Source organism: Miniopterus schreibersii (assembly GCF_964146895.1).
Source record: "Miniopterus schreibersii genome assembly, chromosome: 13".
Classification (NCBI taxonomy): Eukaryota; Metazoa; Chordata; class Mammalia; order Chiroptera; family Miniopteridae; genus Miniopterus; species Miniopterus schreibersii.
In genome coordinates this window covers 50,183,205-50,198,354 of record NC_138113.1, presented here as the reverse complement: position 1 = coordinate 50,198,354, position 15,150 = coordinate 50,183,205, and the positions used below count along the sequence as shown (strand labels likewise).

At 45.3% G+C, this 15,150-nt stretch overlaps 1 protein-coding gene across 4 annotated transcripts in view; it reads right to left on the bottom strand.

Moving 5' to 3' along the window:
- The window catches only part of SMYD1 (SET and MYND domain containing 1), a 57,896-nt gene that overhangs the window by 27,538 nt on the left and 15,208 nt on the right, over positions 1-15,150 (bottom strand). For 2 of the 4 annotated variants that reach the window (XM_081156932.1, XM_081156934.1), the window contains exons 3-6: positions 12,449-12,662; positions 9,326-9,456; positions 7,212-7,250; positions 4,223-4,412 (exon numbers count right to left, since the gene is read on the bottom strand). In XM_081156932.1, the coding sequence (XP_081013058.1) occupies positions 4,223-4,412; positions 7,212-7,250; positions 9,326-9,456; positions 12,449-12,662 (574 nt within the window). The remainder of the gene's footprint in view (positions 1-4,222; positions 4,413-7,211; positions 7,251-9,325; positions 9,457-12,448; positions 12,663-15,150) is intronic. The other 2 variants (XM_081156933.1, XM_081156935.1) reach the window with 1 other exon arrangement.

Below are 15,150 nucleotides of genomic sequence, written 5' to 3'. Positions count from 1 at the left end.
AGTGCACATCCTTGAAACATGTGTTTGTTGTTTATTGATTTGTTGATGATAGCTATTCTGACAAGTATGAGGTAGTATCTCTTTGTGGTTTTAATTTGCACTTCTCTGATGATTAGTGATTTTCAGCATCTTTTTATATGTCTTTTTATACATCTATTTGTATGCCCTCTTTATAGAAGTGCCTATTTAGGTCCTCCGCCTTTTTCTGATTGAATTGTTTGGGTTTTTGGTGTTGAGTTATATGAGTCCTTTATAAATTTATTATATTAACCCCTTATCGCATGTGTCATTCATTGGTGATTATCTTCTCCCATTCAATAGGTTGTGTTTTCATTTTATTGATGGTTTCCTTTGCTGTGCAAAAACTTTTTAGTTTGATGCAGTCTCATTTGTTTATTTATTTATTTTTTTGTTTCCCATGCCCAAGGAGATATATCGGGAAAAAAATTACTAAGATAAATGTCAGAGAATTTACTGTCTGTTTTCTTCTAGGAATTTTATGGTTTTGAGTCTTTAATCTATTTTGAGTTTATTCCTGTATATGGTGTAAAAAAGTGGTCTAGTTTCCTTTTTTTGCATGTATCTGTTTGTTTTTCCCAATATCATTTATTGAATAGACTATCTTTGCCCCATTGTATGCTCTTGCCTCCTTTGTCAAATATTAATTGACCATATAGACATGGGTTTATTTCTGAGCTCTCTATTCTGGTCCATTGATCTACATGTCTGTTTTTATGCCAGTACCAGGCTGTTTTAATTATTGTAGACTTGCAGTATAGTTTGATATCAGGTAGTGTGATATCTTTAACTTTGTTTTTCTTTCTCAAGATTGCTGTGGCTATTTGGGGTCTTTTGCAGTTCCATATAAATTTTAAGATTATTTGTTCTAGTTCTGTGAAATATGCCATTGGTATTTTGATAAAAATTGTACTGAATCTATAGATTGCTTTAGGTAGTATGGACATTTTAATGATGCTAATTCTTCCTATTCTGTTTTATTTCCCACTCAGTAGATTATGGATATTTTCCCATATTTATATAAACATGTCACCACTTTAATAGCTGTGGAGATTTCACCATATGAAGCTAGAATAATTTATTTAACCAGTTCTCTAATCCAGTTTTTTACTATTAGGAATTGAGCTCAACAGTTCCCTTTACATTTGCTGCTTACATTATTTTGTGGGGTCACCTTCACAAAAATACCAAACAGTAATGGGAGAATGGACATTTGTTCCCATAAAAACACACCCTCTCCCTTTATAGATGGAGATCAGGATCTTCTCTCAGTCTCCCAGCTGTCCTGAGCCAGTTCTGCGTGTCCCTGTTGCAGTATGAGAGGCCCCTGGCCAGGACAGCTTGCTTCAGGGCCAGAATCCTTTAAGAAAGGGGGAATTATATTTAGTCTTCACCTACGTTGGCTTCTGTAGAGTTCTTGAATATCCCTACAAGTTTGACTGCCCACGTTTCCATATCCTTCAGTATCTGGGTCTCCCTGAAATTCTTCTGCATGCCTACTTGTACTTGTCTTGTGGCCTGACCCTCAAAATTAATACATCCATCAGTACTCTGGCTTCCACTTACAGGTCTACTCCTGACTTAACCTTTGTATTGACCTTTGATTTGGCTGAGATTTCTGGCTTCTGGCTGCCTTCTATCCCGAGAGTGCTGCTTAGCCTTCTGTTGAAACATGTCTTGGTTTCAGACAAGTCATTTCAGTGTGTGTCTGCCTGTCTAAGATGTTTTGAATCAAGCACATTAGTAAGAGGGGGGTCCATGTCTTGTCCAATCATGCAGAGTTCTGTGACTGGTGATCCAGTGGTATACTATCAATCTTCTAAACCTACATTTTTAGTGTCATCCATAGCTTGTTGCCTATAATATCATATCTAGTTTATGACCACTAGTTTCTAGTCTACCATAAGTTTCATTATCTTTAGGAGTCAAAATTCTCAGTGAATCTTCTGGAGGAATCAGTAACTTGCAGGTAGATTTGAAAACTACCAAGTGGTTAGGTGTTAATAATAGTCTTGCTCAATTTGATGTTGTACCGAGGAGTGCTACTTTCACCTCTGGAAGCCAATCAAAGTTTTTCAAGGAGGCAACCGCCAAGGTTTCCAAAACAACCTGGCTGAAAGGTTGTTAATTGACACATGCATCATGTGATAAAGCTATTCTGAGAAGGGAAATAGGCCGTTCCACTTGGCTCTGCATTCAGAGCAAAGGCAGGAAAACCTGACCTGCAGATAGGATTTAAGGAACCTCACAGAGAAAGACTCCCCTCTCCAGAGCATCACAAAAAATAGGAAGCAGAGAGGAAGAGGGGGAGGAGTCAGTGGAGGAAGGGGAACCATAGGAAAAGGGGGAGGGTCCATAGGAGGAGTCAGAAGAGAAGGTAGAGGGGGAAAGAGGGATACTGATTCATCAAACTTGAAAAATTGCCTCCTCCTCCCCAAAAAAGTCTAGAATGCCCAAGGGATGAAAGAGACGAGTCGAGTGTAGAAATAGTGTTACCTGAACGTTAGCACGGGCGCCACTGAGTAATGAAGGAGAGGACCCACCTCCTGTACCAAGAGTCAGTTTTGCTTGGAGCCTTTGCTCTAACCAGAGACAAAGTTCTGCTCACCCGTAGGATGCAGAGGTTAAGTTAATTAAGAACTATGTTTGGCCCAGCCGCCCGTGGCTCAGCCGTTGAGCGGCTACCTAGGATCCAGGCGATCGGGGTTCAATTCCCGGTCAGGGCACATCCCCAGGTTTCGGGCTCGATCCTCAGTCGGGGGCGTGCAGGAGGCAGCCAGCCGATCAATGACTCTCTCATCATTGATGTTTCTATCTCTCTCTCCCTCTCCTTTCCTCTCTCTGAAATCAATAAAGATATATTAAAAAAAAAAAAAAAAAATACAGAGGGCTTGAATTTTAAAAAAAGAAAAAAAAAAGTATGTTTGTGTATTTGTATCTTAAATGCACCGGTGGACTGTGAGTTATATAAATGTGCTCAGTTAGCCCCTCCCGAGGAGTCCAGCTCCTGGTTAAAAACCTGTGTGTGATTTTTCACTCCAGACCACAGGCAGTTACAAAGGCTTTACCTGGGCGGCCTCACAGGGGAAGCTGCCCTCCCTCACCTGACTGGGCACACTGTCCCTGAAGGGTGTTACAGTCAAGCCCTCAGGCCCTGCTGGCTGCTCGTGCTCTAAGAATATTTGCATTCCTAGCCCAGGAGCCTTTATTCCTAGGTCTGTTTACCTGAGGCCTTGGGCTGAGGTCTTCTTTAGGTGCTTCTACCAAGGCCTGCTTACTGGGGAGGAGGGGAGGAGACTTGCAGACACTTTCCCACTCTGACTCAGTACCCAGTACTTTTCCTCCCCTAGCCCTTCCCCCATGCCCTCTCTCTTAACCCCTCACACTGGGGACCATAAAAATGCTAGAGCCTTTTGTTCTGGGCCCCTCAGCAGTGAGAGGACCCCTACATCTGTGCTGATCCCCCTGACCCTCCACCATCCATGGGGGCAAATGAAACAGGGGGAGTCGGCACCTGCCCAGTCCAGCCTCCTGCTTAGCCCACTGCAGGTAGAGAGTACGGGCTTAGTGCTTTAACGCTCTGCTCCAATACCCGGCAGCCCCCCCTTCTCCCAGCCGAGCTGAGCTCCAGACTACCCCTCAGCAAGCCTTCCCCCTGCTCAGTGGTCCCACCATCCACTAGGCAATAGCTACTCAGCACTTAGGCAAATTAACCAATCGAAGCATTGCCCGATCTCCACATTGCCCATTTCCAGTGGGCCTAGGGATATCTTTGTGATAACCAGACAACGAATCTCTTTGCCCATGTGGTCTCAATATGTGAACATTCTCAGCATTATTTAAACTGCAAAGGGGCAAGGAGAGCACTAAAGTTTATTGTCTACTCTACATGCCACACCCTTTACACATATCGTTTTGTTTAATGCTCAAAACCACCCCTTGAAATGGTTGCCATCTTTCCTATTTCCAGATGAGAAAACCTAGTAATGCCCCCAAACTCAAACACCTAGCAAGTGATGGTGCCTGGACACTAGCTGGGACCTATGGGCAGTGCTCTGTCCCCCACCCCATCCAGCCTTCCCAGGGGTTACAGGCTGGTCCTCTGGGAACTCCTGAGAGGGGTGCACTGATTGGCTGTGGGATCCCCCCGAGCCTGGCCGCTGTGGAGGTGGCCACAAACACCCCAGAGCAGGGCTGCGCGTACCTTCGGGTTGTCTTTCGCCCCCAGGAAGAGGTCGTCCTTCAGCCCTTTCTGGCAGTGCTCGCACGTGCAGTCAAAGTAGTACTGTTTCCTCAGCTGCCTCTTGCGTTCCTCGCTGACGTTGAGGAAGTCGATGTAGGATACTGTCAGCTCTTGTCCTTCTGGGATCTTGCCCAGGGCCCGGAGCTCGATTCTGGAGCAGAGCAAAGGGAAAGAGTCTATCAAACCCATGGCTTTCAGTGGCATCTGCGCTCTTCAGGTTCCAGGGAGTTGATTCTCAAAGACAACGACTTCCACTAGCGCTAGAGAAAACTCCCGTTCCCTCCAAAAACAGGAGATGTAGCTAACAGAAAGTTTTCTGGATACTTCTCACTCGTATAACAATCAAATCTGCTCCAAAATCTGCTCAAATAGATTCCTGGTAGAGGACCGGTATTGGTCTTAAAACCACACATGGCTTCCATGCCCCCAGTCATCCCTGTACATTCAGCTACTGGTTGCTAACAAAGGAAGTGAGAAATAGTAAGAAGGTGAAAACTCGAACAAGAAAAGACTCAATCATCATTTTTGCTTAGTCTGGGGACTGCTCCCTCAGAAACACACACTCTCGGTCAGCACCAGTCTTGGCCTATTCCATGTCTGACTATAAGCCCCTTCCTACCCCAACCTACATTGTGTGAGGAGACTGGTTCAGCAGACCCTTGGCAACAAACAGGCTGGCTCTGTTAGCCCACTGCAGTGTTCACTTTTGTGTTTACTGGGGGACAGGGCTTTTTGGTCGAAGGCGGTTAGCAAGAGCAGGTGGCATTTCGATCCCCTTCCAGCCTATACCTGACCCTCCAATGACCTACAGCACAACCCATTTTACCATGTAATAGATGCAGAATGTGCTGAAGACAAAAGCCCACTGGGGAACTGACATCCAGCTAAGCCAACCAAGCAGAGACGAGCCTGTGGGCCTCTCAGCCATGCACAAGGCCAGAAGCTACAGAAAACAAGCTGCTCCTGCAAGCTGATCCTAAGCTATGCTTCTATATCGCCCCAGGATTTCAGGGGCCACAGTACCCAGCGGGAACCCATTACCCAGAGAGTGAGTGGCAGGATGCAGAGGCCAGGCAGAGCGTCTGCAGGGAGGTCCGTGGTCATATCTTTTACCTCCTGGGGTGGTTGTCAGACACTCCCTTCCACGTGCTCTGAAGTGACAGTTGAGCAAGCAACTATTGAATGGCAGTGACATGCATGTGCAGGTATCTGAGGCAACCACTTAAGGTTAAAAGCCTTCTCCCAAAATGGAGGCCACTGAAATGCCAAATAAATGTGTTAATATATATAAAAACAATTCATATGGCCCCTGGCGAAATCTAAGTTCCCATTCACCTCTTGCTTTTTCTTTCCTTTCTTCCCCACCCCAATTTTTGGCAACAGCTGCTACTGACGTGATGAAAGGCAAGGGGGAGAGGAGGGCGCAGTGACTCTACTCACAGCTCTGCTTGGAATCCTAATATGTCTGCGCTGCAGGGAATCGACCTCCTCATGTCACAAATGAGGGCTCTGATGCCCAGAGAGGTGAAGTAACTTCCCAAAGGTCCCACAGCACTTTGGCCACAGAGTCCAGATTAGAGCGCATGCCTCACCGCATCATATTGGCCTCACCTGATTGTTTCCAGTCTGCCTCCTGAGTCTGCAATGCATGGGAAGTGAGACGCGCCAAAGCCCTTGATTTTAGGACTCTGCTAATGTCCTAAATAGTTCTATTTGCGCAATTTCTGAGCCAGTGTTGAGTGTGGATGTTTGGCGTTTGGTCCTGGTAGGGTCAGTAAGCATGCTAACCCCAAATGCCCCTTTTATAGAGGCAGTTCACCATCATAACATATCCCCACTCAATGGTGATTTGATGGCCAATAAGTCAGGATTTCCAGTAGCTTTACTTCCCATCATGGTTAAGCCAGTTCGTACAAGGTCTCAGAGTGTCTCAAATTATATCAGTGATATTAGGGAATTTTCAAAATCAAATTAATTTAATGTCACTTAAATATGAAAAAAAATGTATATATGTATACCCCATTTACCTAACTTGGAACTGGAGATCAGGAAATGTACAGTGACTACCACTCCATTCTGGACCCCAGACTCCTTCCATCTCTAATGCTCTGCAATTTTATATAGTTCAGGCAATTGAGCCACAAGTAGGCAATTAATTTATTTCTTGTGGAGACTGGGAAGGTCCCCAGCGACACTCTCATCCTGACCTTTGCTCTACAAATGTGGAACGAAATGTCCAGGAGACGATGTGAATCATTCAAAGTCACGTGCAAAGCATGCCAACACGGGCTCAGGTGCAGAAACCACCCCTCCTCTGCATCCCCAAAGGCCACACTCCCATGCAGCCTTTTCTTCTAAATCCAAAGAGCATTTCAAGTGCTTTCAAGCCCAGCTTAAGAAAAAGATCCATCTGGGGCCATTTGGTTGTGACTAAGGAAACTCAAAAGTAAAATCTAACCTAAACCGGTAACTCATAGTTGGCCAGAGCAGTAAACACAATACTATGAATAAATATTTATCAAAATATCACAGTTATGGGTGCAATTTTTAGAACCCAGCCTGGCTGAGAAGTTGGGGGTTATACACAAACACACAGTCCGTTAGTAAGTCAGTAATATCAGCAGTCTTCATTTCATGGTAAACAGGGTTTAGAGGGACAAACTAGGTTTTTGCCAAGATGACATGGACCAGAAAGGACTGTCACGCTTTGCTGTTAGAGGAACAAGAGAAGTAAGGAGTTGAAAGCGAAGAAAGAAAAAAAACAAAGCACCAAAATGATTAATTTAAATGCATTAAGAATACAGCATTAAAAAAAGAGGAGACTCTGGGGTGCAGAAGAACATTACAGACAGACAGCAGCCACGGAATCTTGGGAAGGGGTGGCCCCGGCAAACCAGGCAAGTGAGGGAGGTGGGTCAGAGGAGCGGGAAGTTTGCAAGAACTGACCCACCTCATCTGGGTGTGAAACATGGATTTCACTGCCTCATGACTGAAAGACAAAACAGACACCCAAATGGAAATCATTACCATTGACTGATCCTGCAGTTAGCAAAGGTGCACAGTACTTCAGGTCATGCAATCAAAGCTTTGGCCATAACAACAACCTCTGTCCCAGCCCCTGTAGTCCAGGCCCTGTAGCTGGGCTCACTTGACATCACCTGGTATAGCGGAAAGTTCACTGGATTTGCAATGAGAGGCTCTGGGTTCAAAAGTATGTCTCCCTGGACAAGTGACTTCCCTTCCCCAGGCCTCAGTGTTCTCATCTATGGCCTGGCAATAAGGCTCATGAGACAATGCGTTTAAAAGTAGAGTGCTAGCCCTAGCTCAGTGGTTAGAGCGTCTGCCCTCAGACTGAAGGGTCCCAGGTTCAATTCCAGCCAAGGGCATGTACCTCAGTTGCAGGCTCGGCCCAGGTTGGGGTGTGTGGGGGAGGTAGTAGATAAAAATTGTTGGGGTTAGAACTGGGCTCCTAACATCGTGACCACTGTTCTTTCTACTACAGCAGGCAGCTAGACAGTGACTGAAAAGTCATCTTCTCATGCACAACAACCAAGAAGCCAGGGTTCAACATGGCTGCTCAGAATTAGTGGGTGCATAGAAGCCAGAGTGGACACTGGAGGTGATCTGGAAAAAGATTCCCAGGTTCCTGTGACAGTTACATGTAGTGAAAAGAAGAGCCCTGGGTCACCATTGCTTAGTGGAAGGGATTCCGGAAAGATGGGCCTGCATGTGGCTGAATTTGATCTTCTCTGCCAACCAGGCTAACCCTGGACAACAGCCCCTCTGGGGAGGATTCCATGAAGTCTAGGCCAGTGACCCCATGAGGTGTAGGAAGGGAAACACAAATGCTGTGCAAAGGTTATCATCTGGATCCAAAATAAACTTCCTGTCTTGAGTGACTGTCTCAATTGCTTAAGAGCCCGGTGTCATGTGGGCCCTTGCCTCCAGAAATAGGAAGGAAAAGGGAAACCAGAGCCCCTGCTACATTGGGGCTTAGGTTTGATCCTTGGCTAAGAACCAGAAGCCATTGTCATTATTTTCCAGGAAGTGTTTTGGGGAAACCTGCTCACTGTTAATGGCTCAGAGTCAACTTGCATTGGTCATAAGAGCTTGTCTCTAAGAGCAAAAGCAAAATGCTCAGGCCTCATTCCCCCAAATCCCCCAGCCTGAGCCCCAGACAGCTGGGGATCACCCTCTTTGCTGACACTTGTTTCATTTGTGCCCCACCCCCAAATCCCATTCTTTACCCTTTTGTCCCCTCTGTGCCTGCTTAGGGGCCGGGGGGGGGGGCATTAACTGACCTCTGAGGACTTCATGACCCAGTTTCCTTTGCCCTCTTGCTTCTGGTTGGGGTTTGGCCAATACGAGGAGATGAGAAGATGGGAGGAGAGAGAAGCTGGGGTCTGTAGTCCTGGCTCTCTCTGCCTCACCATGGTTCCCCCAGTGGCTGGTTTCTCTACAGGCCACGCTATTGGGGGAGGGGAGAGAAAAGGGCCCCTCCCACGGCTGTGGCTCTCTCCAACCACAGAAACAGTACTTCTTCCATTTGCCCTTCCAGGTCTAGAGGTAATAATGGTTTCATGCTGTTGCTAGATCCTGGACAACTCACCATTCTTTATTAGTTGTTTAAATGCTTCCAACACTTCCATAAATTGTCCTTTTATTAAATTTTCTTCAGGTAAACTCTGAGTGTGCCTCTGATTTCTGCTGGGACTTTGACTAATATATGCTTCTGCCAAGCACCTTCTCAGTAAATGATGTTTTGTCATGACCTCAAGATAGGTAATCCAAGGCATCAAGTTTTAAAATAGTAGTTGAAGGTTTATCTGACATATCTAGGCAACCTCAAGAAACTCAGAAATTACCCATATGGATTTCTTTTCTATTTTCTCCATTACCTTTCTCCTAGCCACAAATATTCTAGAATGAAATTTCTGTTTTCTTCCCATTTGAAATACATGCTAGTTCAGGTTCAACAGTTTACCTTTGGCTTAAGTCAAGTGGAGAAAATACTAAAGGTCTCCCCATCCCCATCACACCACCCCCAGTGAAAGGCATACTCACTTGCCGTTGTTAAATATGACGGTGCAGTTGGGCCAACAGTCATGGTTCACCAGGCCCAGGTTGGGAAAGATGCCCACGCCCACTGCCTGCAGGCCTCTCTGATCACTGAGCGTGAAACCATTGCAGTTAATCTACCCAGAGGAAAAGATAAAAGAGCCAGCTAAGACATATGGACTAGGGACAGAATACCATCCTCGCTATTGAAAGTTTTGGGTTTTTTTTTAATAGAAAACCAGATCTCATCCTGGAAATGCTTAGCAAGTCTGGAAACGAAAGTCTCCTGTTCTCGGCTTGATTCCAAATGACCCTCAAGACTGGTACCATGGGGGAGTCCCATATCTGCTAAAATGCAACACCACCTAGAAAGTTTTTGGTAGCTATATTCTAAAAAGGCCAAAGATGGAAATGCTGTTTCTGAAAGTCTCTCCCTTACCTGTCCCTGGGTCTCACGTGTGTTTTCCCCAGTATCTCTTTGGTTTCTCTCTCCATGCGCTCTTGTGACTCACAGTGGGGGGTCCCTCTGCTTTCTGCTTTCTTTGCCTACCCACCCTCAACTCCTATAGCTGCTCATAAGATAAAACTGACATCTCCTTTTTATTAGGTGTGTTTGTTGGATATTTTATGCTCCCTGTTCACAATTTTAAATTCTGACGAGTGCAACATTTATCTCTGAATCCAAGGTAAGTCAAGTTGGTTATTACTTATACAGCACTTGATTTATTTCCTTTTCTTTCAAAATAAGTGGCTTTTCCCAGCCGGGCGTGGCTCAGCGGTTGAGCATTGACCTAGGATCCAGGAGATTGAGGTTTGATTCCTGGTCAGGGCACATGTCCTGGTTGGATTGCAGGCCCGATCCCCAGCAGGGGGTGTGCAGGAGGCAGCTGGTCAATGACTCTTATCATTGATGTTTCTCTCTCTCCCCCTCTTCCTTCTCTCTGAAATCAATAAAAAGATATATATATTTTTTTTAATGTTTAAAAAAATAAGTGGCTCTTTATAAAAACAGATTCCAAATATCTACTATCTGTGTATGAAAAATGCATAATAAATATAACCTAAACTACATTAACAACTCTTTATATATAAATAATATACATAAATACATACTATACACAATATAATATACATTTATATATGTATATTGATATGTATAACACATGGCTATTTGTTATAGATATTGGGAGACTGTCACTTTCTCCATTCAATCTCATTGGCCATTCAGCAAGTACATGAAATTAAGCCAGTCAGTACCACTAACAAGCTGTGTTACCTTAATCAAATTTCTTTCTTTTCTGAGCCGCAGTTTTCCCGTCTGTACGTTAAGTTGGACTAGGTGATCTCTACTGCCCTTCCAGTTCTCACTTTGGTGATTCTGCCATCCTGTGGCTGTAGTCCCCAGGTCACCTTGGGGTTACCCAGGATGGTCTATGACACCTATTCACCTCAGGCCTGTGGAGCCTAACTGCTAAGGGTAGCAACTCTGGCACCAGGCAGACAGCTTCTAGCCCTTTCATGGACACCAGCTCACTGTGTGGCCTTTGGAAGTCAAGTAACCTCTCTGGGCCTAGGCTTTCTGTTTATAAAATAGTAATGTTAAAAGCACAAACTTCACCTTGTGCTGTAAAGATTGCATAAAATAACACATGGGAAGCTGTGATGGTTAATTTTATATGTCAACTTGGCTGGGCTGCGGTGCCCACGTATTTTGTCAGACATTATATCGTATGTTCCTGTGAAGGTGTTTTTTGGTAGATTTTTGAGTAAAGCAAATTAGCCTGCACAGTGTAGGTGGCCTCATGCAATCAGTTAGCAAACTTAATAGAATAAAGACTGACCTCCCCTGAGCAAGTCTGTGCTTTGGACTTGAACCACAACTCTTTTTTGGGTGTCCTGCCTGCAGGCTTATCAGCAGGTTTTGAAATTACCCTCCACAATCTCAAGAGCTAATTCATTAAAATAAATTTCCTCCTCCCTCAATAGGTAGACAGATGATAGATAATAGGTAGGTAAATAGATAAATATGGATGGATGGATGGATGGATGGATGGATGGATGGATGGATGATAGGTAGGTAGGTAGATAGATAGATAGATAGATAGATAGATAGATAGATAGATAGATAGACAGAGATAGAGATAGATAGATGATGATGATGATGATGAAGAAGATAGATGATAGATAGATAGATAGATAGATAGATAGATAGATAGATAGATAGATAGATAGAGATAGATAGATAGATGATAGATAGATGATAGATAGATAGATAGATAGATAGATAGATAGATAGATAGATAGATAGATAGATAGATGATAGATAGATAGATAGATGATAGATAGATAGATAGATAGATAGATAGATAGATAGATAGATAGATAGATAGATAGATGATAGGCAGCTGGTTCTGTTTCTCTGGAGAAATCTGACTATTAGAGAAGTACCAGCACACTGTAAGGGCTCAAGAGATGTTGGTTGTGATCATGCTGTTGTTATTACCATAACTCCCTTCTTCAGCCCGCTCACCAATCCCAGAGAAGGTGCTGAGCCTGCCAGATGGAAAACATCTACCCCACAGCCCAGGGCCTGCTGATCCTCAGGACTCTACCCCCACCTCCTGGACCCCCGCGCCCGAGAGAGAGTCCCAGCTTTGTTGCTCCAAGGCAGCACCCTCCAAAAGGCCCTTACTCCCCTCCCTCTGGCTTCCACTACTCCAGGCTCCCCATTATCCAGTCCATCAGACCTAGAAAAGGAAGGACCTTATTTTCAAAGTGACTAGAAGGCAAGAAGGGATGGTAATTGGGTCTTTGTTTTCAATGTGGAAAAGAGAAAATACAGGAAGTACAGGAAAACAGGAAAGTAAAATACCATCCAAATCTACCATTCAGAGATAAGGGAAAGTTTGTGTTGGGAAGCCAACTTCAGATAGGGCAGGAATGACCTCATAGTAAGCAAGACCGGAAAGACAAAGGACAGGATGACAGTTGTTCATTTTAGGGCTCTGTCTCCCTTCAATTCTTGTCTTGGCCCCTCCTCCCCACTCTGGCCTGGCAGCACCTTAATTCTTCTTCGTTGGACAATCTCAGCTGTCACCCAGCCCACCCCCACACGACGAGAAACCATACCACGCCAATGATGTGCGAGATGTACTGCATGCTGAACTGCTGGCTCTGGGGCAGCCAGTACTGCAAGAAGGTGTCCACGTCCACCCGCAGCTGCTTCTGCTCTTCCTCCCCAAAGTTCTCCACGTGGTTCTGCAGGTCGTCCACGGAGACCAGGCAGCCCTCTGTGAGCCCCGTGCCCTCTCTCTCCACCCGCCACATGATGCGCGCAGCCAGCCTGTGGAGAGGGCAGGGTTAGGGAGGCCCCACTGCATTCATTCATTCATTCATTCATTCATTCAACAAACACACACTGAATGCCTAATGCCTGCCAGTCAGTGTCGGGCCCAAGGCACAGCCTTGAACTAGACAGAGTTTCTTCTATCATGAAGTTTCTCATAGTGGGGGAGACAAAAGTTTAAAACATCATTAAACTAGTGTTAAACGCTATACAGAAAACAGAATCGGGTAACATGACACAGAGTGGCAGGAGGTAGGGGAGGAGACAGGGGAGGTGGCACGGGGGAGGCACACTCAAGCTGAAAGTGGGATGAAGAGGAGCCTGCTCTGTGCGGGTGGGGAAAGAGCAGTGAGTACAAAGTCTACGAAGAAGGAATGAGCTTGGCATGAAGGAGAAACAGCAAGAAGACCAAGGAGGCTGGAGCACAGGGAGTGAGGAGTGGAAAGCAAATAAAGGCAGAGAGATGGGCAGAAGCCAGGTCATGTGGGGTCTAGGAGGCCATAAAAGGGGCCTGGGGACACGGTGAGGTATGGCAGCCTGGGTCTCTCCCGGTAGTATGGCTGAGATGAGCACTGGAGAAGGAGTCTAATGACCTGGGTTCAGGTTTGTTTCCACTTCTTATTGTGTGACCCTGGACAAGTCATTTGACCTCCCTGAACCTATCTAATGACCAGTAAAATGAGGATAATATATATTCCCTGCCATGCTAACCTCCAGGGGTATTTGGAAGACAAGTGGATGTCCACATCGTGTGTGAATTTATTTATATTCTTAATGATTAGATAAAGAGAAGGTGAAGAAGATGGTCTAGGTGGGGAAACAGGGTATGCAAAGGTCTGGATGCAGCCACAGGCATGGCATAAGCAGGGAGGGATCCGGCCTGGCTGGAGCAGAGGCCTCAGGAGGGCACAGGGCTTTGAGTGTGAGACAGAGGGATGGACTTAATCTGGAGGGAAGAGAGGGCCTCCTTGTTAACTAGCCAGCAGCCCATACCCACGAGATGAAGCCTGTAACCGAGGGACACTTTGGTAACTCTGCCATTCACTGACTGCAGGGTGGCCAGGCACCATGGAGGGACTGGTGGGCTAGGCCAGACCCTGTCTCTGAAGAGGAACCCCCTTGGCAAAGCCCGGCCCTTTTTCCCTCTCATTCAGGTCACAGGACCCCATGTGCCTGAGAACCAAGATGGCCCCATATGGAGCCCAGGACAGAAATAAGGAAAATAAAACTCAAGCTGGAGTATCTGTTACTTCCAAATATTAGGAAGAATGTCACCAAGCCCAGAGAGTAGAGACTAATAGGTGACAGATGACAGATTTCAACCCAGTATGAGAAGAAATTACTACTTGGGACTGTGCAGCTGGAAAGAGTGACCCCTCATCCCAGGAGGGAACACTGGGTAAGTAAGGTCTCGAGGAGGTACCTGCACCCCCATGCTCACTGCAGCACAGTCACAATAGCCAAGACATGGAGACCACCCAAGTGCCATCAGCAAATGAAAACAGGTGGGGAAAGAAGGCGTGCAATTTTCTATGTTCAGTCATGAGAAAGAAGGAGATTCCGCCATTTGGAAGAGCGTGGAGGGAACTTGAGGGCATTCTGCTAAGTAAAACAAGCCAGACAGAGAAAGACAAATACTGCATAGAATCACTTATATGTGGAAGCCTAAAAAAAAATAAAACATAAAAAAAGCCAAACTTACAGAATCAGAGAATAGAAAAGTGTGTGCCAGGGACTGGTGGCTGAGGAAAATAGGGAGAGGTGGGCAAAAGGGTACCAGCTGGGGTGGGAACACACAATACAATACACAGATGACGTATTGTAGAATGGTACACCAGAAACCCAAATAATCTCATTAGCCCATGTCACCCCAATAGATAAAGTTTTAAAAAGGGTAAAACCTTCTGGTCACAAGATGAACATGCTCTGAGATCTAATGCAGAACATGATAACTCTACTGATGATACTGTATTGTATAATTGAAATTCACTAAGAGAGAATCTAAATGTTCTCACACACACACGAAAGATAAAATGTGTGAGGTGATGGATGTGGTAACTAGACGGAGGATCCTTTCACAATGTGCATGATATTGAATCACCGCAGTGCACCCTTTAAACATCTCACAACTCTACAGCAAAGACACCTCAATAAAGCTGAAATTAAAAATAAATAAATACGCCCTGACCCCTGTGGCTCAGTGGTTAAGAGCATCATCCTGCGCACTGATGGGTCCCAGGTTCGAATTCGATTCCTGGTCAAGGGTACGTAGCTGGGTTGCAGGTTTGATCCCCGATCCCGATGCTGGAGGCAACTAATCAATGTCTCCCTCCCTCCCTCCTTTCCTTCCACTCTCTCTAAAAATCAATGGAAAAAATATCCTCAGGTGAGGATTAACAAATAAATAAATACATATGTACATGCATGTACACATGCATGCAATTGCATGTGAAATTACCAAAAACAGAAGTAGGATTTCAACATC